Source organism: Acomys minous (genome assembly GCF_964271855.1).
Source record: "Acomys minous genome assembly, chromosome: 10".
In the NCBI taxonomy this organism is placed as follows: domain Eukaryota; kingdom Metazoa; phylum Chordata; class Mammalia; order Rodentia; family Muridae; genus Acomys; species Acomys minous.
This window is the reverse complement of record NC_140491.1, coordinates 101,242,939-101,270,193: the sequence shown is the minus strand read 5'-3', so window position 1 is coordinate 101,270,193 and position 27,255 is coordinate 101,242,939. Positions and strand designations below refer to the sequence as shown.

Sequence of the window (27,255 nt, the reverse complement as noted above, 5' to 3'; positions counted from 1 at the left end):
TAGCTAACATGGTAGCATAGTACAGTGGGTCTGCTATCATATGGTGGCCCTGACATTAGCTAAAGGGATCATTTAGGAGATTTATAGAGTATCCCGTTTATTTTCAAGGCAAATAACTCCATAGAGTTCTCTCCATAAGTTCTGCTCTTTCTTCCAACCTGAGAAACCATGTAACTTAATAGGATCTTTCCTGGGTACCTAGGCCTCTGTTCTTGTACAAAAGCAAGGCCAAAATTAAAGTGAAAATAATTGTAAAGTATAGGTACCTGTGACTTTTATGTACGCTATCTGTATGGCTTAACTTTTGTATTATTTTTTTGAAAGTTTATAACTGTGGCGTGCCTGACTCTTGGGTCTTCATTCTCCTTTTCCAGTCTCTGGTCATTTTGGCTTGCAATCCGTGGTGTAAAGCCCTTACCCATAACTGGAAGAAGGGTTGTGCTAAGCGTGTTGGATGAGCTGGGTTTAGTGGGCTGCAGATACGCAAATGCTGTGACAGAAGCTGTGAGACAACTTCTCATTCCCCGTGAGCCAACAAGGAGGACAATCTTTGTCTGAAGCCACAGCACATACAAGGGCAGGAAGGAAGTGAGGCCATTTAAAGGTTCTCAGAGAAGGAAGGAGACTTAGACCCCTGGACTGGACCAGAATGGGAAATGTTTGCCGAGATGGGGACTAATAGGAATCTCTTGCTATCTGAAACACCCCAAACTTCAAAGCATTTCTCTCTTCTTGCTACATGACTCTCATTCTGTGCTCACACATTGCATGACTCTCACTCTATGCCCCCTACTCCCTGACAGAGTTAAGGCACAGTTTCCCAGTCTGGCTACCAGTATGGCAGGGAGTAGAGATGTGCATCTAAGCCCAACTAAAAGCTCTGTCGCTATTTCCAGAATGGCGTTTTCTTCTGTATAGCTATACAGTTCCAACTATCATTAGTTCCTAATAATATTTCGTTAGAAATTAAGTAAGGCCAGTGAATAACTCAGTGGAGGAATGCTTAATTAGCACTTGCTGGCTGGGCCTTGGCTTTGATCTCAGCACCTGGGGAGGAAAGTCTGAAATTTGAAAAAGACACATATTTATTTACTCTCTTATGTGAAAAATGCATCTGAATTCCAAAGGAATTGACTTTCAGGTACAGTTTTAGAACACAAATGATGCATATATTGAAAATTGCCTGTGATTTAAACTTCCAGGCAAAGAATAAATTCAGTCTGTTTATAATATACATGACTTACTTGGGTTTTTTTGAGACAGCGTCTTACTCCATCACCCAGTCTTTCTTCAAACTCCCAAGAATTTTCCTGCCCCAGCTGTGTGAGCTAGCATTACTCGAGAGTCTCCACATCTGGATGTGCTACCTTTAAAGCCTTTCTTGCCCTCTGGTTCACTTTCATATGTTATATCTTGCCTTTGCCTGAAGCTTAACTTTTAGAGAAGGCCAACGGAGTACATCTGGACTCATCTCTGTCTGTGACAGCTTTCTGTTAACATCTTGATGAAACACAAAATTAGAACTTAAATTTTAGCTGTGTGTGCTTTAAGGAATATGAACTGTAGATTGAAGTAGAGGTTACACCAATGGCTATACATTCAGAAAACAAAAATGAAAGTACATGACTTAGCAAATTCAAGTTTTATCCTTGACAGTGCTCACAGGAACAAGTCACTTTCTTTAAATGCGGATGTAAGAGAGGGTACTAGATTATCACAAATAAAAGGGCCCAATTCATATATTCTATATAATCATTAAGACATGGGGAATTACTAGTGATTATTCACTCTGCCATTGCAGAATCATCTTGGTGATTTCTTTTCACTTTATAGAATACCACATATCCAGTTCTGATGCCATGATTTGAAATCATAGCTTATGATTTAGCCATGTGCATATGTTTCCACTTCTCATGAAGTGACTTAGTCATAGAAAAGTAGGATTCAGAATCTCACAGGTATAAAGAACAGAGCTAAGATTGTAAATTATATTGAGTTATATATCCAATTCCAGAGTCTGTCCTCTTATCTTGAATTTTCTGGAGCATTAAACCATTAATTGTTAAGGGGTGCTTATCAGTTTTCTATCAAACCACATTGTGTTTTCTTTAGCACCAGAAAATAATGTCTGCTTGGCAAGGGTTGCTGACAAGTATGATTTGGTTTATCAATGAGTGGTTGAAGGTCAGGTCAAGTCTGTTCAGCACAGTAGGTATCATCCAGTGGGGCTCTTAGCAACTAAAACACAGTAAGGCCAGATAGAGAAGACCAAAGACAGTGTGAAAAACTCACATGAAATAGCTAAGTGATTTTTATATTATTTTATCCCCAAATGTCACTATTTCAGTCATGTTGGGTTAAAGAAAACAACACTAAGATGCATTTCAACTCTTCTTTTGTTTTTCATGTAGTACTTACACAATCTGAAATCTTTGGTTATAGTTCAGGTTTGTGTTTTACATTGTATTTGTACTGGTTAATGCTAGGCTATCTGTGCTTCCGGCTATTAATCTTCCAGATTCATTTGTGCTACTGTTGGTGGCTGAGCATTCCCTTGTCTATGCACAGCTAAGTGCCACAATGTAGCTACATATGCTTTCTTTTCACAATGCAGCCCAAAGCTTTGTGTAGAAAAAAACTAAGGGGTCAGCTTTTACACCTAAATTATGTCCATGTTGCATTTCAGGTGTCTGACATACTACTTAATTTTTTGATATATAGGTGTTACCCAAAAAATGATATTTAACTTTAGTGACTATAAATAAAAGTTGCATAACAGGAAAGAAAAGTCCTAAGTCAGGTAGAAAAACATCATTCCCATAAATACATCTATAAACCAGATTTTATATGTCAAGTTTAGATCTGAATTTACCCATGGTAACTTGTTTAAAAACTTGTTCCAAGGAAGAAAATTATTCTAGGATTAAAATGTTCTCACAAAGTGCCTATAATTCTATTGCATTGCAATGATGACAGTAAGACTTTTTTCCTTACAGTAAATAAATCAAGGGATAGGTTTAAAGAATAGACACAGATGTAGGTCACTTCTTTTAAAACACATATTCTTGGTGCTTGACACTGGACCACTCATATGAACACGCATATCAGCTGTAAGAGTGAAGTGTGGTTTCAGACCAGGGGCTACTGTTTGCGTTTTCTCCTCTACCCATAAGTTTGGAGTTTTCTTTTGAGTTGAAGTCACTTAATGCAATTAAAATATCTTGAGGAGCTATGTTAACCCTAAGTAGATTTAAAGGGTGGTGAAATATTATACTATATGATCACCTAACACATTCTTATAAAAAAAACAAGAAGGATATGCATTTGAACACTACATAAATCTTTTTTGGCTTAAAATCATATAGTATTTGTTCATTCAGCTAATAGTGTGCTGATGTTTTCACAAGATTAGGGTTTTTCCCTTTCAGGGCTGGATTGTATGTGTAAATAAAGAAGGCAAATGCCCAGATGGTTGGTAGCTTTGGGGTTAATTCTTTTTTTTTTTTTATTCTTCATTGTAAGTGAACATTGATCCCTTCAGATTCATTTCCTCATGCTGTACCTTCAACACAATGATTAGAAACTCATTCTTCTGAGAGTCTTTGCTATTGCAAACTGACTTCTCAACTATGTACAAAATATGAGGAGGGCAATTACAGGCATGTAAAGAGATAAATAGCAGACTAGTTGTAATAAGTAAACTTAAGTTCTAAATCAAATTTACTGACCTCATAATGATTAGAGCCATACACACAGTGGGGTGCTATCCCAGCCTGAATACTCTCTTTATTGCAAAGCTATTGAAAGTAAACCCATAAACACTTCAGAACAAGGTGTGCAAAGCTTGTACTTGAGCATATATGTTTCAGTCTGAGAAGAATGCATCCACAATAGGGGCAAAAACAATGAAAATGGTCTGCAAATGTTGATATTATTGTTATAATCCTTGACAGTGACGGGAGGAAATCTTATAAAAAATTAAAGCACAAAACACATGTTGTTCAGTCACACACCTAACTAGCCTCATTTTTCAACTCAACTACATGGATTCACAGACTGTGCATGGCATTCCTTATGAAATAAGTTACGAGTTATTTGCACTTAGCAAATAAATGTGTTGAATATATCTCAAAAGCTTTGAAAACTAAAGAATTATGTCCAGGTGGTAATTCATCCAGCAAACTTTCACATTTTTCAGCTACTTAGCAGCCCTGGGGGTGCTATGCTTTTAAAGCCACTTTGCCCAGCTCCAGTGTCTAGAAATCCTTCCTGGTTCTCCCTTGCTAGGCTAGGTTTCTGAGTTACTTCTGCCCTTCCTCACCCACCCACGAGTCTCTCTGTTGTGGTGACTCTTCCTGCTCTGTCTTGGTGACTTTTCTATTGCTGTGATAAAACACCATAACTGAGGCAACTTGTGAAAAAAATTTAATTTGGGGGTTTATATGAGTCCATGATCTTCATGGTGGAGATCATGGCAGTAGGCAGTCAAGCATGGTGCTAGAGCAGTAGCTGAGAGCTTTTATTGGATCCACAGATGAGAGATAAGGAGGGGAGTGGTAGAAGGGGAGGGAGAGAGAGAGAGAGAGAGAGAGAGAGAGAGAGAGCTGGGAATGATACGGATTTTTTATTTAATTAAATTTCATATTACATCTCAATTGTTATTGCATCCCTTGTATCCTCCCGTTCCTCCCTCCCTCTCACTTTCACCTTATTCCCCTCCCCGAGGTCTGTGACCAAGGGGGACTTCCTCCCCCATCATATGGTCATAGGCTACCAAGTCTCATCTGGTAGCCTGCTTATTCTTTCTCTAAGTGCCACCAGGCCTCCCCACCATGGGGAAGTGGTCAAATATGAGGCAACAGAGTTCATGTCCAAGTCAGTCCTCGTTCTCCACTCAGCTGTGGAGAATGTCCTGTCCATTGGCTAGATCTAAGTAGGAGTTCGATGTATACTGCATGTATTGTCCTTGGTTGGTGCAGTAGTTTGAGCAGAAGTCCTGGGCCCAGATCCACCCATCATGATGTTCTTCTTGCAGGTTTCTAGGACCTTCTGGATCCTCCTATTTCCCTATTCTCCCATACTTCTCTCACCTAGAGTCTCAATAGGATGTTCTCACATCTATCTTAATCTCCTGTTAAGTGAAGACTTTCATGGGACATGTCTCTTGGGCTAGTGTGTACAAACCATGTGAGTCTTTCTGCTTCTGGGTTAACTCACTCAGTATGATCATTTCTAGTTCCATCCATTTTTCCACAAATTTCATGATTTCCTTATTTTTAAAAACCTCAAAACTCACATCCATTGACATATACCCTCCAACAGAGCCACACCTCTTAATCCTTCCCAAAAAAGCTCTGCAACTGGAGGCTCAAATATTCAACTATATAAGCCTATCATGGCTGTTCTCTGAGATCCAAACCACCACAGTAAGCCACCGTACTTTCTCTTGTTCATCATTTAAACAGAAGATGGCCAAGGAATCCATGTCATGGCAATGTATTCAGATACATGTATTCTTGGGATGAGCCTGTGGATTTCCCTGCCTACTGACCTATCGTTGACCCTCCTGAAAGGCTTCTCATCCTCCAGCCTGTGACTGATGTCACAGTAGGCCTGAAACTCCTTTGTCATCTCTACCACCATATTCACTTCAAAATCAGCTTCTAATATTACTACCTGAGATAAGATTCTTGGTTAAACAGTGTATGTTATTACTAGTTACATATTTACTACTGTTCCTGCTCTAGTCCCAGGAATTCTATCATGTTGTTCTGAATGGTGTTTCTGGACAGGACGTCTAGGCAAAAGGTTTGAAGGATGATGACACTCAGTCCTAGTTTGGCCTTTCTGTGCCCTTGAATGCTCATGCTCCTTAAGGCAAGGCCACTTCCCTTGCTCAAGTCCATTCATGTTTCCTGATGCTTTCACAAGGTCATTTTGGGACAGTAATATGGAGTGAATGAGAGAGAATAAAGGGGGGCACGTATTGTCCACAAGTGATTGCCACTGGAATAAGCACCTGTGAAACACATTCCACCCACAAACAGACTTTTTTGAAAGAACTATTTCATTTATTTATTCACTTTACATCTTAGTCGTAACTTCCTACTTCCTCTCCTCACAGCTCCACCCTCCCTCCTCCACCTCCTTCCCTATTCCTTAGAAAATGGCCCCCACCCACCTACCTACCCCAGCTCATCAAGTCACATCAGGACTGACTTTGTCCTCTTCTCCTGCGGCCTAGCAAAGGAAGTGATCGAAAAGCAGCTTACAAAGTCCATGTTAGAGACAACCCCGACTCCCCTTACTAGGGGACCCACATGAAGCTGAGCTACTCATGGGCTACATCTATGTAGAGGACCTACTTCCAGTCCAGTTGGCACTGTTGGTCTTCTTGTGGAACTCTTGTCACCTCTAGGTCCATTTATCCTTCCTCCTACTTTTGCACTTGGCTCCCTATGCTTTGCCCATCATTTTGGCTGTGAGTCTCAGCATCTGTTTCTGGATCTGTCTGCTCCTGGGTGGAGCCTCTCAGAGGACAATTCTGATCGGCTCCTGTCTGCAAACAAGACAAGACTCCTAGTGGAGGGTGAAGAACACTAACCCACCAACAAAAACTATGATCTAAAACCTACCTCATAGACTTTTATTTTGCTTTTCTTTTTTTTAATTTAAGTAATTTATTCAGATTACATCTCAATTGTTATCCCCTCACTTTTATCTTCCTCTTCCCCCCTCCCTCCCTTTTTCGTTCTATTCCCCTCCCCTAGGTCTGTGACAGAAGAAGACCTCTTTCCCCACCATATGATCACAGTCTATTAGGTCTTATCCTGGTAACCTTCTTGCTCTTCCTCTGAGTACCCAAGGGAAGTGGTCAAATAGGGGGCACCAGAGTTCATGTTAGAGTCAGTCCCTGCTCTCCACACAACTGTGGAAAATGTGCTGTCCATTGACAAATCTGGATCAGGGTTCCAGGTTTACTTCATGTGTTGTCCTTGGTTGGCACAGTAGTTTGAGCAAACCCCCCTGGATCCAGATCTGCCAGCCTTAATGGTTTTCTTGTAGGATTCTAGGACCCTCTGGATCCTTCTATTTCCCTATTCTTCCTTACCTCTCTCACCTGGCACCCCAATAGGAAGTCCCAGTATCTATCCCAATCTCCTGTTAAGTGAAGACTTTCATGGGACATCTCTGTTGAACTAATGTTGAATTATAAGTGAGTATAAATGATGTGTATCTTTCTGGGTCTTGGTTAACTCATTCAGGATGATCATCTCTCGTTCCATCCATTTGCCTGCAGATTTCAGGATTTCCTTGGTTTTAATAGCTGAGTAGTATTCCATAGTGTAATTGTACCACAGTTTCTTTATGCATTCTTCAACTGAGGGACATCTAGGTTGTTTCCAGGTGCAGGCTATTATCAATAAGGCTGCTATGAACATGGTTGAGCATATGTCCTTTTTGTGTGGTGGAGCATCATTTGGGTATATTCTAAGGAGTGGAATAGCTGGGTCTTGAGATATCCCTATTCCCAGTTTTCTGAGAAAGCACCAGATTGATTTCCGAAGTGGCTGTACAAGTTTGTACTCTCACCAGAAATGAAGGAGTACTCCTCTTTCTCTACGTCCTCGCCAGCATATGCTGCCACTTGAATTTTTGTTCTTAGCCATTCTGATGGGTGTAAGATGGAATCTCAGAATCATTTTTATTTGCATTTCTCTGATAACTAATGACTTTGAGCGTTTCTTTGTTTCTCGGCCATTTGATATCCCTTTGTTGAGAATTCTCTACTTAGTTCTGAGCCTCATTTCTTAATTAGGCTATTTGGTTTGTTGGTATTTAATTTCTTGAGCTCTTTATATATTTTAGATATTAGTCCTTTGTCATATGTAGTGTTGATGAAGATCTTTTCCCAGTCCGTAGGCTGTTGCTTTGTTGTGTTGACAGTGTCTTCTACCTTACAGAAGCTTCTCAGCCTCATGTGGTCTTATTTATTAATTGTTGACCTTAGAGCCTGGGCTGTTGGTGTTATGTTCAGGAAGTTGTCTGCTGTGTCAATGATTTCTAGACTCTTCCCCACTTTTTCTTCTAACCGATTTAATGTCTCTGATTTTATGTTGAGGTCTTTAATCCATTTGGACTTGAGTTTTGTGTATAGTGATAAAAGTCTACTTAAGATAGTCTCCTTTATACTGGACTTAGCTCTTCACAGACGATAAGGAATGTGGTTAAAGACCAGGCTTAGAGCATCACTTTTCCCTGCCTGCTGATGAGGTCTCTGCTTCTATTTATCTATAATATGCAGTGGCATTAATTGCCAAACCATTCAAATGAAATGAGACAGCACAACCTATAGTCTCTTGTTTTATTTTATTACTATATTCAACAGAATGGAAATTGCCTGTAAAACTGCCTTACAACTTTCCAAACACATGTTTTACTCTCAGTAGTTGAAATTTCTTATGTTTCAGCCCAGAAGAGACAAAAAAAACAAAAAAACAAAAAAACAAAAAAAAACACTGGTTAAGGGATATTTTCACAGGACATTTCTCCCTAAATAACGGATAGAACATGGTATTTTCAAGCAACAACTCTGTGTCTGAAGATTGCTCTACTTGAAAATCTTGAAGTAAGAGTGAAAAATGAAGTGACAACCCCATTAAGTGTGGAGAAGAAATGCTACCAAAAATGCATAGGAGAAAACAAATAGCACATTCTAGAGCGTGCCAACTTAGTAGGGTACAGGCACACAGACATCAAAAGGCTAAAACAGGAGTTTTAAGGAATATTTTCATGAACGTTTAAAAAAAATGTTCTGGGACATCATTCAGTAGTGGAGCACTCATATAAGACTCTGGGTTACAGATTCAGCACACGTGTGCACGTGCACGTGTACATGAACCCTGAGCTGAAAATATATTCCCATGTAAAGCACTTGCTTACCATGCAGGAGGCCTTAATTCAATTCCCCATACTTAGGAATTTAAAAACAGTAATAAAAAAAATAAAACCCTCACTATTCTTTTTCTTTGGTATGTTATTCACAAGAATACCAGCTACTCCTTCCCGCCAAGGCACAGTCTATTCAGTAAATGCACTAGAAGAACTGTGTCAGAGTGTGCCATGCTGTGCCACTGCATGGTGAGTCTGCTTTCCTTCCCTCTGCACACTGGTCGTTGCTGTGGAGTAAGTCTAACTTTTGGGATGGACTCTTCATACGTATGGGTCCCGAGTTCTCTGGGGACTTTGGGCTTTTTCTCCAGGCAGGTGGGAGTCACTCAGGATTAGAATTCAATGTGTCAGCTACCTCAGCTATTCCAACAGAGTTTAGCACTCCTGGTCGACAGGATACTCTCCAGGGAGCCCTGCCTCCAGAAATCAATAACCGGATGAGATCCATCTTAGCCGAGTGGGGTCGATGGCAGCTGTTTTTGTTGTCTATTACCAGCGGAGTGATAATGTTTATTTTATAAGCACAGATAGTGAAGGAATATTTATTTTTAAAACATTTAGTTCTGGTGAATGATTTTGCATTCTACAGGATTAATTTTTCCAGCTCTTTGACCTAGGCAAACAAATCATTATGCAAAGGAACTCCTATGAATTTTAGAATGAAAATCAAATGTGTTTCCATCCCAAACTTTGGCCTAGCTAAGACTTTTAAAAATATTAAGAAGATAAGGACAGTCTCCTGACTGATGCACAGACTCAGGTAAGCATGTAGTAGAAGGTAAGAGCCATTGTAGGATTCCTCTGTAGGACACGAATGATCCAGAGAGAGCTGAAGTTTACCGTGCACATCAGAAGTGATTGTCCTGGTTGTACATTTTTGGAATTATTCACTGTAACACTATTGGAAAATAGAAAGTAGACCTTATACTTACATGTTTGTTCCTATCTTACAGACTTTTATAGTATTGAATAAAGGGAAGGCCATCTTCCGGTTCAGTGCCACCTCCGCCCTGTACATTTTAACTCCCTTCAATCCTCTTAGGAAAATAGCTATTAAGATTTTGGTACACTCATATCCTTTTGCAAGTGATTTGTATTAACTATTTGTTGCATTTTATAGTTATTTGTGTAATTAAGTTAAAATGTCCATACACGCTATAGCTTACATGTAGCGTCTTTCATTGGTCATACAAATCTCTTTTTCTACTCTGTACTGCTGAAAATTGAACCTTGGCCCTCCAATATGCCAGGCAAGCACTCTACCACTAAGGCTCACCTCCAGCCCTAAACCCTATTCTACACTCCAGGATCCCAGCCAGGGAATACTGCCAGCCACAGTGGATGGGTCTTTCCATCTGAATTAACAAAGCAATCAAAATAATTCCCAAGAGGCATGCAATGAGGTCTGTCTCCTAGATGATTCTAGATTCTGCCCTGTTGACAATTGGTACTGGCTCAGGTATGTATTGAATTCCCTAAGCTTTATACAAGACAATCGTATTTCTTGTTACCATCTTTGTACAGGGCTGCATAGAATTTTTAGCGAAATTATATACAAAAACAAAAACCTACTTTCAAAGTAAAATACAAGTTAGTCATAGGTATGGTAAAAACTATTTTAACAGACCTCAGAACTATTTTATAGGCATATAATCACAAGAGACTTCAGGCTTAGCTAATTTTTCAATTTTTCTAATCATTTTTATGAAGCACAGTAATATTAGACAACTATCAGATTTAAGCCACTGAATGTGACTCTGCAGTACACTTCTGACTGTTTCATACAGACTCAGGATGTTCATAACAGAAGCTGAAACTGCTCTAAAAGGCTGAAAGGGGCCTTGGCTCTGTGGTTCCCACTGAGCTCAAAGGTTTCTGAAACTGAGTTCTGATGTGGATATTGATTAATGAAAAATTTAATTTATGACACTTTTTGGTGGCCTTGGTCATAATTAAAATAAAAATACTATTATAAGTATCAGAAGGTCATACTAGCAAGATTTTAAAAAATCCTAAATTCTAAAATCTAAAGAGTTGAGTGAAGGCGAGGTTCTGGGTTTGATTAGTTCCCCATCACAACAAAAGTAATAACTAAGTAAGAAACAGACAACACCAAAAAGGTCCTACAGCAACAATAGGTGATACAAAGCAAAACAGCAAAAAGCAAAAAAAGGAAAATAACAACAGTAGAAAAAAGCAACAAAAGCAAAGGCAATTCAATTTTTGAGTCCAGTTGATTACAAGTAATTCCTTGATACTGTTAATAGGCTATTATTGAAAACAAAGATTTAACAAAAATTTATATGTTCACTGTTTTAACACATAAAAGCTTTTCTGGCTTAATTTGTATTTCTAGTGCCATCATGTGGTCATTTGGAGAAAACTTTTTTTTTTTTTTTTTTTACACCTAATGGAAATGTTTTGTGCAGTCTACCAACTGTAATAGAAAGAGCACCTGCTCTTATGGCAGAAAACATGTGTTTTAGGATCCTGGGCTAGCCATCTGTTTTCTCCAGGGCTTAGCCATGATTTCTGAGATTTCTAACATATTTAAGGTCACTTTCAGAGCCACAATTTTATTACATTCTCTTCATTTGACCTACCATTCGGTGCACAAACACTTCTATAGAGGCATTGATTCCAAGCATTTTTACATGCGTTATTTTCTTTACAAACAACAAAGTCTGCCCACAGTTAACATCCATGTTTGCATGTCAGTGGAGCTATAGAGAGGGTAAGCGACTGGCCCAAGAGTATCTTGCTGTGTGAAATTTCAGTTATGTTCAAGTATTGATGAGTCTTGACCTTCAAGAGTGTCCCCTTTTCGTCTAACCCAATGCTGTTTTTCTTGCATACACTCACTCAAAACACAGCAAGCCAGCACTTTGGACCATACTGTGCTTTCACCGTTATATTTGTTCATAAATTCTATCCATCAATATAGACATCTTGGTATTGCACAAATGCACCTTCCTCAACAATTTATTATTCTAATCATGTGAATTAATTCAAATGAATGCTTTTCTGCTCAAGAACATTGCAAATCCATATAACACAAAAATAGACTCCTCCCTAAAGCTCTCTGGAAGGCAATCATGCTGATTTAAAAATAGCTGCAATGGCAGATTGTGTTCTTCTATCCTCCCATACTCCCATCTAATCTGAAAGTGTAGAGGTCACATTATTATGCATATTTAACAGGGGGAAAAAGTGAAGTCTAAGGAGACTAGATAATACCATGCACACGGTTATTCATGAGTTCTGTTAAACTGCAGTTTGGGTTTTTAAGTGTTATTTTTTTTTAATATAATACATACACTTTTCTTTCATATCTTCCTTAACACTAATCTACATTATTCAGCATGTTAATTATGTGCACTATTTTGACAAACTGTGTGTTTATGACAATGAGTAATCCTCCTGACTGGACAAAGAATGTAGAGTAAGTTCAATGATATATTTTTAATTATATATTTATGTACAAATATTTGGAATTTAAGAACCTATTATCAACTAATCCTTTAAATAAAACTGGAGAGCATGTTTGATAATGCCATTTATCGACACAATTGTACATTAAGACAACACTCCTTGGGCCCCAAGCTTGCTGGTGATGCATTTAGGATTTCTCTTTACCCTTGCAGTTGGTATTTAGAGGAGGTCTACTAGAATATTCAGCCAGTTAGGATCTAGTATTTGAAAACAATAATGTAATGGATGTAATTGCCGAAAGATAGACAAGATATATGCTGGGATTTTATGCCGGATAACCTCTGTATCAATTCTGTTAGTTAAGAATCAAAAAGATTAAGCTGCAAATGTTATGCTAACACTACATTGAGTCTCTTTACCATCAGCTATTCATACTTTATCCAGGCTTATCCCTATTTTAAGTGTGACAATCAATGACATGGAGGTTAAACACATTGCAGTGAAAGTTCAGCTAGCATTTGCAAAAGCTAGAACCATTTCTAATGATATTGATCACCTCTTGAGGCTGGGGCACAAGTGGGGAGGAAAGGCACAGTTTGTTGTCACTGAACCTGTGGGTGTTCCAGCCCAGCAATGGTACCTGCTCACACGCCCACGATCTGACTCCTATATCACTGGCTGCTGACCTTAACACCCACACAGTGTTCTCCAAAGCCATGTCTTTAGTGCTTCTAAATGGAAGCACTAAGATGGACAGATTCTGGAAAGAAAAAAAAAAAAACCCTGTGTGCGTGATGAATTCAGAAAGTATTCAGGTTAACATGTAAGACACAAACACACAGCTAACTAAATAACACAAATCTCTTTCAAAAATATTGAGATTGAAAATTTTCCCTTCTCAAAGAAAATTATTTTATGCTTCTTCATATTGGTTGTCTATTCCAACATGTGAGCTCTCTGCCTAACTCCCGGGAGGTGCTGCTTCTGTCAATGCTAAGCCATTTCAGATAGCAGCGAGGCTGTGTATGGCATGCATTTCTCACACTGCTCAGATGGTACCTTTAAAACGACCTTTTATGTACTTTTATTCTAGTTTTATTTCTGTTGCTCTGATACAATAACCTGGCAAAGCAACTAAAGGGAAAAAGTGTTGCTTTAGTTCACAATTCTAGGTTTCACTCTGTTATTTCAGTAAAGTCAAGGCTGGAGCTTAAGGTAGCTAGTCACATCACACTCACAGGCAAGCCAGAGACAGAACAAACATGTGAGTCTAGTACTCAGCTAGCATTCTCTAGTTTTATTCAGCCCAGAGGCCCAAATCAAGGAGTGGTGCTGCCCAATTTCAAAATGGGTCTTCCCACATCAATTCAGGCAGTCAAGACAATCTCCTGACAAACAATTCTGTCCACCAGGCAGCCAGAGCTAGCCAATCACCCACTGAGGACTCTCCTTCTAATGATTCTCAAGTAGACTTTTAAAACTAACCACCACAGAAGTCAAGTTTAAATTAATGTGCTGTTTTATTTCTATGGACCTAAAATCAAATGGCATAATTTTCTTTGCTGGTACCACAGTTTGCAAAGACAAAAATGTAAAAAGCTGATGTACTCTGAATGAAAGCCACAACATCCTTAATTACTTTTGGCTACTTGTTCCTAGGTACACCTTCACAGGAATATATACTTTTGAATCACTAATAAAAATTATTGCAAGGGGTTTCTGTTTAGAAGATTTTACTTTCCTTCGGGACCCATGGAACTGGCTCGACTTCACTGTCATTACATTTGCGTAAGTGACCTTTTTGGGAAACTTCTAAAGATAATATAGTTTGGTTTCCCGTCTATGCTCAGGTTTTTAAATAGCTTGCTTTAATGGTAAAACATGCTGGTATGATTTAGGCAATTGAACTCCACGTTTTAACGGTTACCTCAGAAGGGTAAGCCTATTCCACCGCTCATGTGGAGTAGTTGCAACCATTTTAATATCAATTAAAATCTATTAGAAAGTTTTATATGTCTCAGTCTTCTCACACAAACGGCCATAACAAAGAAGTGTAAATTCTTTACCACCTGACCTGGAGGATGGTTTTGAAAATTCAAAGCAGCAAAATGTGTGCTGGTTCCATAAATTTGCACTGATCTTTCTTACTCATGCCGCATCCCACCTCCATGGCTTCTTTTGTTAAATTTGTAGAATGGTAGGAAACAAAGTGTCTCGTATCAAAATTGCTGGAAATAAGATCACAAGACAAAAAAAAAGCATTCGTTGCATTATATATTTTATTTATTTATTTATTTATATTTATATATATTTATTATAAATATATATTTATCTTTCTCACATACTCTGGTGCCTCACCTTTGACCATGTCCCCTGGACGGGGAGACCTGGTGGCAATCAGAGGAAGGACAGCAGGTTACCAAGAAGAGACTTGATACCCTATGATCATATAGAGGGGGAGGTAATCCCCCTCAGGAACAGTCATAGGGGAGGGGAATAAGGGGAAATTAGGAGGGAGGGAAGAATGGGAGGATACAAGGGATGGGATAACCATTGAGATGTAACAAGAATAAATTAATAAAGGAGGAAAAATAAATAAATAATATATATATTTATATATATTATATATTTTATAAATTGATATTTCTTGAGCAAATTTATATTTAGTGAATTTAAGCAGACACACCCCACTTCTATTTCTCTTCTGACTCAGCTTTTATTCTTCCCTTCCTCTCTTTCTCACTATATTGTCCTCCTTATTTTACTCAGCACAAACTTTTTCAATATACACTGACTTCTATGTTGAGTCCCCACAGTCGTATCTTGTCTTTTGCTAGTGATACTATGCCCCCTAGAAAGAGAAGCTGAAAATAACAGGAACACCTAGAAGTAGGCATGGAGGACAGTGGATTAACAGCACTTACCCCACCTGGCTATCTGACTTTCTGGCAGGAGGAAAGCTGGTACTGATATGTTCAGAGGTGTAAATACTGGCTGTCTGGTCTTTATTGTATAACTTTATATCAGCTCAGGATATCTGCCCCCCATGCTTTTCAGCCACAACTTACAGCATGGCATTTAGGGATTCTCTTTCTTGAGAATAAAATAATGCTACTGTTAATTTAACCAATTTTTATTCAAAAGTTATGTTAGGAAATGCTAATCTTGAATGGTAAGGCAAAAGGCAATCTATTATAATGGATAATTTCTGTTGGATGATTTCATGTATTATTTCTTTTTCTGACTGAAACCATAGCTCACGGCTTGTTTTCCCTTTGAATAACTTTCTTGCGTCACATACAACCTGACTACCTTGCTTTCTGAATGGCATCAGGGATGTATACTTTATGAAATTTACATTTATTAATGGCATTTATCATTTAAAAACAGCCTGCAGGCTTCATAAAATTGACAGATAAATATTAATGTCCTCCAATTCTTAAATTATTTTGATTTAACTCTACAGGTAGGGAACAGAGTTTGTAAATCCGGGTAATTTTTAGGTCTTCACACTTTTAGAGCATTGAGTCTAAAATTGTTTCATCAGTTGTAAGTAGAAGGGACTAGCATAAATGGTAAAGTGATTGTACCTACAAATCTTTCCTTGCATCCTGTTATTGTGTTTGTGTGTGAACTCCCTATTACAGATATGTGACGGAGTTTGTGGACCTGGGCAATGTCTCAGCGTTGAGAACGTTCAGAGTTCTCCGAGCATTGAAAACTATTTCGGTCATTCCAGGTGAGGGCTGAATGCAAGCATATAGTTTCATTCCTGAGTTAACTATGGGGCTTTTTCAATTGGGCATCCTTGCTTGACATTCAGCATAACAGAAAGCCAAGAGACATAAAACTGGATGTTTTGGATATTACTCTTATTGCCCCTACAGGCTTTATCAATCTTTATGTTGAGTATGTAGATAGTCCAATATACAATCCAAGCAATATCTACATAAAAATGTATTTTCGTAATGTCAATGTGATTAAGGATTTATTCCCTATTGCATGTATTAATTTTAAATTTTCATTCACTACACCTATTGATACCTATACAAAACAATCTTATTCTTTGCTAACTAAATACAACTTATAACATTATAAAGCATAGCCTACACAAGCATGGAAATTTTGTTTAAGATGAAAGAATACTCTAAAATATTTTTATAGCAAAAATTTTCCTGCCACGGGAAACATTTTGGGACTTATACATTGACCAGTATTTCCGATAGAATTGTGTGAAGGATTTACTTATTACTTCAAATGTGTAATACGCTTCTTTCTTTCAGGCCTGAAGACCATCGTGGGGGCCCTGATCCAGTCGGTGAAGAAGCTCTCTGACGTCATGATCCTCACTGTGTTCTGTCTCAGTGTGTTTGCGCTAATCGGGCTGCAGCTGTTCATGGGCAACCTGAGGAATAAATGTATACAGTGGCCAGCCACCAACGCTTCCCTTGAGGAGCATACAATAGAGAAGAATATAACCAGGGATGACAATGGCACCATTGTAAATGAAACTGTGTATGAATTTAACTGGGACTCATATGTTCAAGACTCAAGTAAGAATTACCACTATGTGTTCTTACCCTTTCAGAATTTGCCTGCCTCCTATCTACTCATGGGCTTAAAATGAGCACCAGAAAGTTGTAACTGCTTACAAAGTTATCTGATGAAACTTTATAAAATATCTAAACTTATGTTTTCATTCGCTGTTCCTTTCCCCTGGATTTTGTTTGTTTTCTTTGACAAGAATACTGATGACTTAACCTAGGACGTTGCCCAAGCTGGGTTGTTGCTGTACCACTGAGCTACATCCCTAGCCCTTTCTCTGAACTCTAAATGACAGGTCATTTACGTCTCTCTGAATGATTGTAAGAAAAAATTTGTTGAGCAGCTTATCCATGGTCTCCACTCATATAATGTTTAATTTGGTAACTATTCTAATTTTTACTGTTGGATACAATTTTCTGTTGTGTCATCATCTGTGCAAAGATACAGGGAAATAGAGGTGAGAATACATGGCTTAATACAGGATGACGCATTTTTATAGGCTATACTCCATGATTATTATAAAGAAATTAAGAGAGATCCATAGGAAATAATATTCAATGTGAATGGCAATATCAAAGAAGAAAACAGTAAGGTCAGTTAAACTCAAAAAATATCAAAAGAAAAGACAAATCAGGAATTTGCTATAGGAATTTGTCCGTTATTATTTTAAGAATTTGGATCGAATCATTGAACACTGAAAGAATCAATTCTGAAAGATTTTCTCTTTTTAAAGTGACAATGAAGCAAATGTTTTCTGCTTCTTTGCTTTAATTTTAATATTTGTCAATAGCAGTATCTTCAAAGCAAGGAAAGTTATAAACATGGTTCATCTAGAAAGGCAATATGCTGATAAAGAAAAGGTTTCTAAACATAGACCCTTGATATGCATGCAAATCACCAGGTTCTGATTCTTTAAGGTAATGAGTGATGTCCTGGAATAAACACAAGCCCCAATATACTACTCAGTGAGAGGGTAAGGGCAGAAAAACATACACTATCAAAGTCTCAGTGTGACTGGACCTGGAAAATGAATTTGTTTGGTAGTTTCCTCTCTGTGATGTTCATTTACATGCCAGCAAATGGTCTTTAAATAAATGTCAATCTCTCAACAAGAGATGCCTTTAAACAACATCAGAGCAGGAAACAAATGTACCTGATACATAAGATGTCCATAGGCCTCACTCTTACTAATGTCCTGAAAGCTGAAGATTGTTCAACTTTTGTTTAAGATCAGACACTGACTATGAAGATGTTTCTTAGGAGTTAGGCATTTTCTCTCCTGAAAATGTAACAAATATTATTTTTCTCATACTCCAAATGAATATAAGGTATCTGTTTGTTTTTAACTCTAAAATCTAGTTATCACCTTCACTAATAATTTTATTCTTGGTTTTTTGTTTTGTTTTGTTTTGAGGGGTTTTTTTTTTTTTGGTGGTTTTGTTTGTTTGTTTGTTTGTTTGTTGAGACAGAGTTTCTCTGTGTAGCCTTGGCTGTCCTGGACTCACTTTGTAGACCAGGCTGGCCTTGAACCCACAGTGATCTGCCTGCCTCCACCTCCTGAGTGCTGGGATTAAAGGCGTGTGCCACCACCGCCCAGCTTTATTCTTGTTTTTAAAAGATTATTTTAAATAAAATATAAGTAAAGTGAAATTATCCATCTTGGAACATGGTAGAAAAATAAATATTAAACATTATGCCAGATTATATTTTCTTTAGGTTAAATTATATTTTCTCTTGCACTTGGAAGATGGTTTAGTCAGCAAAGTGCTGGCCTCCCATTGGTGAGAATCTGAATGTGAGAATCTCATAACCTACATAATGTTAAGTGTAGTGGTGCATGTGTGTAACCCCACTGATGGAGACAGGGGCAAAGACTAGTGGATCTGCAGAACACGCCTGTCAGCCAATCCAGTGACGTCAGTGAGCTTCAGTGTTAGATAGACACTCTGTCACAAAAACTAGAGATCGCCTAAGGAAAGCAGGCCATTGGCCAGCAGCTCCTTGTGCAAATGTGTGCCCTTACCCACACATGGGCATCCATTCAAACGTGTGAGCCCACAAGAAAGATTTTATTTATAAACATGGGAATCAAAATTACAACCTGAAATTACCATAATCAGTTCTTTTTTATTCCAAACATTTGGAAATATAAATGGTGCTCTCTCTGTGTGATTCTGTGTCCTTTATAGTTCACATGGAAGGAATTCCTCTGGAAATTTCTCACCAAAAAAAAGAAAAAAATCTAACAATGATTACTTAATCCAGTGTGTTTTCCCTTCCTACCATCCCTATCTATTCATTCAGTAAACTTCACTGAAAAGCTACAAAATCCTGATACAAGTAATAGGGAATTATGAGTGTGGCTTTATTTCTAATACTGATAATACTTTTGGAAAGAGTTGTTATAATAGGATAATGAATGGACTGAGAATACTGTGTGTGTGCGTGTGTGTGTGTGTGTGTGTGTGCGTGTGCGTGTGTGTATGCGTGTGTGTGTGTGTGTGTGTGTGTGTGTGTGTGTGTGTGTGTGTGTAATCTACTTGACACAAAGAGAGGGGGTGTCCTTCATTGTCAGTCTCTGATGGTAAGGAACTGGATGGTCAAGGAGAGCCTTGCAGACATGGCTCCTCAAGTAGCTGTGAAAAGGAGGAAGGGACTCATTAGACCTAGGAAGCACTGATAGGATGTGATGCTCACCTACTTTAATTGTTTTAGCTTTAATATTTAAATTTTTCTAAAATTGTCATTTTTTAATATCATTTGTTTTATTCAACTCTGTAATACTCCATTTTATTAAAAATTTATACAGTTGATACAGTTTATGAATTGTTCACTGTAGGCTATTGACACATTCTAGGAACATATAAATGTAAATTATAATTAATTTGAACATTTTACCAATGGTAGTAAAATATGAAAGTGAAACACAAAAATATATTCTTCTTTATTTAGAAATATATAACTATTTTGAGATATCTGTTCTTCTCATCTTCTGATGATAATGAAATTTTTTATTTTACTAAAGTAGTAGAAAATTTACTGATAACTTTTCATAAATGTTCCATGAGTACCCATAGTTGTCACTAATTTTACATCAGTAATGAAGAAAACTTTGTACCATTGAGTATCAATACCTTTAATATAATAGTAAGATTTGAAAGAAGATAAGAGAAATTTCATGTGTTTGAGTAGGCAATATAGTATCCACAAAATCACTTAATGAACCTAAAAGTATTGCCTGACTTCCCCACACTCCTTTTAGTGTTTTTCACAATACAAGTGTGTATCACATGAATTTCTTTTTTTCAAACAGGGTATCATTATTTCCTGGAGGGGTTTCCAGATGCACTACTGTGTGGAAATAGCTCTGATGCAGGGTAAGCTCATCATTGTATGAGATGTATATATCTATCTATATCTATCTATATATATGTATATATACACATATATGTGTATCTCTTTCTCTAGAAATTCTCTGATAACAGCAACTAACATTATGCATATTAATTCTTGGTAATTATGATATAAGCAAGACATGAAATTATATAAATATTAAGGTTTCTTTGTAAAGCACGAAGCCATACTTTGATCTGTAATACTTTCTTCCTGATGTAAGTATCAAGCCTTTGCAGACTCCATAGTGAGGGAAAAGAATTACTTAGCACCATCAACACTTAGCAGCTAATAAGATACTATGATGTCAAAGGTGGGAAATGTATCAGTGAGTTGGATTCCATACTCTTGTGTGTTTTAAGTAGTGACCAGATTATTTGTAAGTATAGGCTTCTACCAGAATAAAAAGGCAGCAGGATGTCTTGTCATTCTTTCTTTTTCCCCATTTACAGCCAATGTCCAGAAGGCTTTATGTGTGTAAAAGCTGGTAGAAATCCAAATTATGGTTACACAAGCTTTGATACCTTCAGTTGGGCATTTTTGTCCCTGTTTCGACTGATGACTCAGGACTTCTGGGAAAATCTTTACCAACTGGTGAGAATCTGAAGAGATACTTACTGCATTTAAGTAAAAGCATATAAGAGTACCAACTGAGTCATGAAATGCAAAACACAGCGTGACGCAGTAGAGAGAGTTGTAACTTGAGATATGAGATGTGGGCTCCTCTCTCCAGTTGATTACTACACGGCTTAGATGGAGTAAAGCCAAGGAGAGCAAACCTCTTCTGTTTCTCCATGACTTGAATCCTATTTCTCATTTTTGTTAGACACGATTTCTCCTAAGCATAAGTCAAGTCTACCCTCAGCCCTCTCTCCTCACTCAAGTGTTAATCTCTTACTTTGGTCTCTTAATTACCATGAACGGTTTAGCTTTTCACGTAGGTTCCCTTTGTTCTCCATCAACTGTTTTATTCTTGGTGAATCCAAGAGTCCCCTCACTATGACTCTGAATACATAAGTCAAAGAAGAAAGAAGAGATAGGGGATAAAGAAATATGGAAGGGACGCACATGTTACTTTTTTTCAGAGTTCTACCAGGCACACAAGTAAATTGAAATGTGAAGTGACCCATTACTGACATAATTGTGAAAATGCTTCTGATATTTTTGTTTCTAGACATTGCGTGCTGCTGGGAAAACATACATGATTTTTTTTGTGTTGGTCATCTTCTTGGGTTCTTTCTACCTGATAAACTTGATCCTGGCTGTGGTGGCCATGGCCTATGAGGAACAGAATCAGGCCACATTGGAGGAGGCTGAACAGAAAGAGGCGGAGTTTCAGCAGATGCTGGAGCAACTTAAGAAACAGCAGGAGGCTGCACAGGTACTCAAAAGTTCAAACAGGTGGAGCTCACACCGTTATTTCTTTATTCTTCTGGTACCAACTCTTCTATTTCTTTGTTACAAAGGTGCTTTAATGAACGTGAAGGGCAAAATGTCTGCCAGTGTGTGTGGATGCTGGGGCCAGCAAGCTCCTATAAAGACTTCTGTGTGTGCATCATCTATTTAGTTTGAGTTAGCCTTGTCACAGCATTGAGTTGTACATAGATGTCTCTATACTAGCTACAGAAGACATTTCTCATGTTATTATTTTTCACTTTAAGTAAATCCAAAGTAAGGTAAACATTTTAACTTTGTTCTTTTTTTTCAAGTGAAATATTTTTTTACAGGATGAATCTACTGAAACTAGAAAATTATCATAATGGAACCATCTTTTCTTATACATAAATTAATTAGTTGTCATATAAAACCTGTTTATCCATTTCCCTAAAATAATTTCATATTTTCTTTATTCCAAAACACAATGTCTTTTAGTGGGGTTGCTTAATTTTTCTTTATAATAAAATGTTCTCTGGTGCCAAAGTATCAGGTATGCAAAGAAGCACCACTAGCAATATGGAATAACGGCTTACTTGATCTTGCTATGACATGTCAGTGTACTTGGTGCACTGGATGATAAAATGACCCCACTTACCATGTTTGCTTGTGGTTTCTAGATGGGACATACACATTCATTTTTGTTGTATCTTTAAAAAGACGAATGCAACTTTATCTTATTGAGTTTTATTTGGAACTATCTTGACCATAAAAAAAGAGTTATTTCAGGCATGTTAATTTACTTGTTGCTGTTCTATATTAAGGGTATTGTAGAAATAATGATTACTAAAAAGTGCTAGCTTCATAGGAGAACAAGCTGTGACCTCCACAGCATATCACCCCAACAACTAGTAAGAGCCACTGTTGAGATGAAGATTATTGGGGCATCTTTTGAATAATTGAACAACTTAACTTACTTAGAAGAAAGCTATCAGCTCTCTCTCTCTCCTTCTTATGGATAATAGCATCATGAAGGAGTGAGGAAGAACTTGAGATTCCTTTCATAACTTTGATAATGTGTGGAAACACAGAAACCAGAGAGGACCTCAGCTCACTATTTCATTTCTAACTTTGGGTAGGATCTTGAGTAACTCTTCAGTTTTTTTTTCCACATTCCAGTTTTTTTTTTTCAGAGAAATGAAGATAATGTTCTATACTAAAGTTTTTTTTTCAGAGAAATGAAAATAATGTTCTATACTAATTTTTAGAATACATTGAGTCCTACAATTCTTTTTATATTCACTTTGATGCCAATGAATCTTATGAAGATATGGTCTTTGTACCATCACACAGAATTAATAAATGATACTATGGGGGAAATAGATTATTTCTAAAAGTCATTATTAGCCAACAGAAAGAAAAAAATCTTCCCTCACACATGGAGAGCATTTTGTACATGATATGCACTTCAGTTAGCTGGCATTTTGTAAATGGCATGCAAAATTTGAGCAACTTAAAGAAAGATTTTAGCAGTCACCACTTGCACCACACTGAAACAGTTTTTCTTCTATACAGCAGGCTGCAGCTGCCACAGCTTCAGAACATTCCAGAGAGCCCAGTGCAGCAGGCAGGCTCTCAGATAGCTCTTCAGAAGCCTCCAAGTTGAGTTCAAAGAGTGCTAAAGAAAGACGGAATCGGAGGAAGAAGAGAAAACAGAAAGAGCAGTCTGGAGGGGAAGAGAAAGATGATGACGACTTCCACAAATCAGAGTCTGAAGACAGCATCAGGAGGAAAGGGTTTCGCTTCTCCATAGAAGGAAACAGACTGACATATGAAAAGAGGTACTCTTCCCCACACCAGGTATGCACTGCTGAGTTCTCTGCTGCATGGACTTAAGTGAGCCAGCTGAAGGGAGAAGAGTTGAAACAGACATAGGAAGGTTTCCATCAACTGAAATGACTGCAGTTGCATTATGTTTAAAACTTTTTTTCCCTCCAAAGAGTTACGGGAAAGTTCTCCACGTGTATGCAAAACTGCTCGTAGATTCTTTTGAAATAGTACAGGGTTGCAAGTCAGGAGAACTGAGTTTTTGTATTAAATGTGCCTTATAGTAATTGTCTGTAACTAATGGCATCTAATCTTTCAGCTTTTCTAGCAACGTCAAGGAAATGTAGAGTAGGGATAGCTACTCAGGATTGTGCCTTCAGTTTATTCATGGCACTATGTTAGTTCTTTTCCCATAACTATTGTTGAAATTATCTGAAAGAAAAGAGGAATGATAAACAGTTGCCACCTTGCTGTCCATGTTCACTGTGTATAGACGCAGCCACAGAAGGTTCTTTTTCTTTAATTTTCTTTTATTAATTTATTCATGTTACATGTCAATGGTTATCCCATTCCTTGTATCCTCCCATTCCTCCCTCCCTCCCCTCCCCTATGACTGTGACTGAAGGGGGACTTCCTCCCCCTTTATATGCTCATAGGGTATCAAGTCTCTTCGGTTTTTAAGGACGTTTCTGCTTAAACTTGAGAGATGGCAGCTGGGTCTTTCTCTCCCCATTTCATATCAATGGTTGGAAACCATGCTGTACAAAACTATTTAATTTTATCAGAATAGCTGTAAGTTATATTAACCAGAAGGAATGTGCAACGTTCTGTAACAAATGATGAGATATCCTTCAACTTAATCTTGCAAAACTATTTCAACGGGCTGTTTTAATATGGTTTTACTTTCTGTCATGTGTTTCAAACTTTCAGTCTCTGTTGAGCATCCGCGGTTCCCTGTTTTCCCCAAGACGCAACAGCAGAACCAGCCTTTTCAGCTTTCGAGGGCGAGCAAAGGATGTGGGTTCTGAGAATGACTTTGCTGATGATGAGCACAGCACGTTTGAGGATAATGAGAGCCGGAGAGACTCACTGTTTGTTCCCCAAAGACACGGAGAGCGCCGCAACAGTAACCTGAGTCAAACCAGCAGGTCGTCCCGAATGCTGGCGGTGTTCCCAGCAAATGGGAAGATGCACAGCACGGTGGATTGCAATGGTGTGGTTTCCCTGGTTGGTGGACCCTCAGTTCCTACGTCGCCAGTTGGACAGCTTCTGCCAGAGGTGATAATAGATAAGCCAGCTACTGATGACAATGTAAGAAAGTTTTACATAGTTCAGGCATGGCTGGCCCGTGATTGCTGCACCAGCCAGTGTTTCTACAGAATGGACCTCTTGAGAATGATCCCTGGTTGGTCGAGCTGAGAATGCATCTGCATCTTGTGGCACCTTTAATAGACTAACCGGCCACATGTTAGCGCCGCAGCACTCCCCTGCACAAACCGGAATGCATTACCTACTGTTTATGCTAAGGATTAATTGGACAATAACTACTGCCTTGAATGATTTGCTATGTGCCCATACTGGATTTAGAAACTAAGACATCACCTCTAATGCCCTACTACAAGAGTAACTGAATGGCTTCTAAGTGTAAAGGGTGGATAGTAAATCTTCTCACCAGACTTGAGTTTATCTGTGCTTTAGTTCAGAGTTTCAAAAACACTGTGCATAGATAGCTTCATCATTACCTAAATTTCCAGGGTTCATATTTATCTTACTAAAAAAATGCTGATATAGGTATTCTCAAAACCAACCTACACAGAGACACCAATAAATTATTAATACAGATAAAATATTTGTCTCTATAATGAAGGAGCATTGTGTGTTTCTGACTGTACATTCAGACAAGAACTTCCTAAACAAAGGCTGCTTCCTTTTAAACTCTTCACTCACATATATCAGCATGATGAAGCATGACTAAGTGTAAATTAGATGACTTATTGCTTTGATACCCTGGATGAAACTGTTGACCCTCCATCACATATATGGATTTTTAGCATGTACCTTATAATTGCAATGATAATTTATGTTCTATGCCTAGAAAGTGAGATGATAGCTACATGTGCTATGGTCTTTGGTATTTTCTTAAAATTAAATGGCTACGTTCTCAAAAGTTAAAAAGGGCTTGAACATATATATAATTTTTTAAAGTATTAGGATTTGTCAATTTGTTGTTTAATTGAAAATAAGTCGTATATGTCTATTACAAGCTTTACCAACTATGATGATCACATCATATTTCATAGAATTATAAAATCAAGGGGTCAAAATTTACACATGGCTGACAGTTTGAATATTCCAGGTTAATGATACAATAAGTCACCAGTACCCTCCATTGGCCATTAAATATGAAGATGCACGATGCATGCGTTTCATTAAAATCACTGTCTCCATTTGTGTGTGCGCCATATTGCTCAAGTTAACTGTTTAATGCTATGCGTTTGCTTTACAGGGAACGACCACTGAAACTGAGATGCGAAAAAGGAGGTCAAGTTCTTTTCATGTTTCCATGGACTTTCTAGAAGATCCTTCCCAGAGGCAAAGGGCAATGAGCATAGCCAGCATCTTAACAAATACAGTAGAAGGTTTGTAACAAACCCCACTATCATTATTTCAACATGTTTGCATGATCTTATTGGAGCCTAATATCTCTAATTATGTGTTAGCAACTGTGTTCCAAGAACAAAGGAAAAAGAAACGGCCCTACGATTAAAGGGATGGTCATGTATTCTGAGAGTATTGATGACTAAATTCAATGATCTGTACTCAGAACTTTTAATGTCTTAATAATATGTGGGGACTGTTAGAGATTTCTAATCCGTTAGTGAGAAATCCTCTGTTGTAATTTGCTTCATACTTCAGCAACATGGTTCCTTCTAACCATGATCCAAAACAATTGTAAGACTGGAGAGGAAAGCAAGTCACTTTCACAAAATAAAAGCATATTTAAAGGATGACTTTTTATATCAGATTAGTGCTTGTTTTAAATCTTACAATTGGGAGCCTGTCAGTAAGACAGAATTTTACAGAGTGCATTGCCCATTGCTATTATTTGTAGACATTTAGTCTATATGGCCAATCATTGAACTAGAGATCAAGTGTTAAGCAACAATGTCTGTGCAAAAAAGAAAGAAAGAAAGAAAGAAAGAAAGAAAGAAAGAAAGAAAGAGATTTATTTCCTGTCTCTATGTACATGTTTTATGATATCTATACCATTTTATCAAGTAATTATCTTTGCAGCAAACAGAAATGTCTTTGCTACTTAAAGTATGATTAGGGAATCTAAAATAAATGTATACTTAGAAAGTAATGAATTACTATTCTTCCTTCTTCTTTTTTAAATCTAGAACTAGAAGAATCCAGGCAAAAATGTCCACCATGTTGGTATAAATTTTCCAATATATTCTTAATTTGGGACTGTTCTCCATATTGGCTAAAAGTGAAACATATTGTTAACCTGGTAGTGATGGACCCATTTGTTGACCTGGCCATCACCATCTGCATTGTATTAAACACCCTCTTCATGGCCATGGAGCACTACCCCATGACGGACCATTTCAATAATGTGCTTACAGTAGGAAACTTGGTAAGCGTCCTAGAAGGTAAACGTATTCAGTCTTCAGATTTTCTATTTGAGAAACTGTTTACTACACTTAATAGCTCATTTTCACGATTCCA

General features: G+C 37.8%; 1 protein-coding gene across 5 annotated transcripts in view; it reads left to right on the top strand.

The window, feature by feature from the left end:
• The window catches only part of LOC311606763 (sodium channel protein type 1 subunit alpha), a 151,974-nt gene that overhangs the window by 83,649 nt on the left and 41,070 nt on the right, over positions 1 to 27,255 (top strand). For 4 of the 5 annotated variants that reach the window (XM_084798169.1, XM_084798172.1, XM_084798171.1 and 1 more), the window contains 12 exons: positions 9,906 to 10,026; positions 12,307 to 12,394; positions 14,044 to 14,172; positions 16,032 to 16,123; positions 16,668 to 16,937; positions 20,243 to 20,306; positions 20,775 to 20,916; positions 21,497 to 21,703; positions 23,272 to 23,556; positions 24,454 to 24,834; positions 26,030 to 26,162; positions 26,925 to 27,163. In XM_084798169.1, coding sequence (XP_084654295.1) covers positions 9,906 to 10,026; positions 12,307 to 12,394; positions 14,044 to 14,172; positions 16,032 to 16,123; positions 16,668 to 16,937; positions 20,243 to 20,306; positions 20,775 to 20,916; positions 21,497 to 21,703; positions 23,272 to 23,556; positions 24,454 to 24,834; positions 26,030 to 26,162; positions 26,925 to 27,163 — 2,151 coding nt within the window. The remainder of the gene's footprint in view (positions 1 to 9,905; positions 10,027 to 12,306; positions 12,395 to 14,043; positions 14,173 to 16,031; positions 16,124 to 16,667; positions 16,938 to 20,242; positions 20,307 to 20,774; positions 20,917 to 21,496; positions 21,704 to 23,271; positions 23,557 to 24,453; positions 24,835 to 26,029; positions 26,163 to 26,924; positions 27,164 to 27,255) is intronic. The other variant, XM_084798173.1, reaches the window with a different exon arrangement.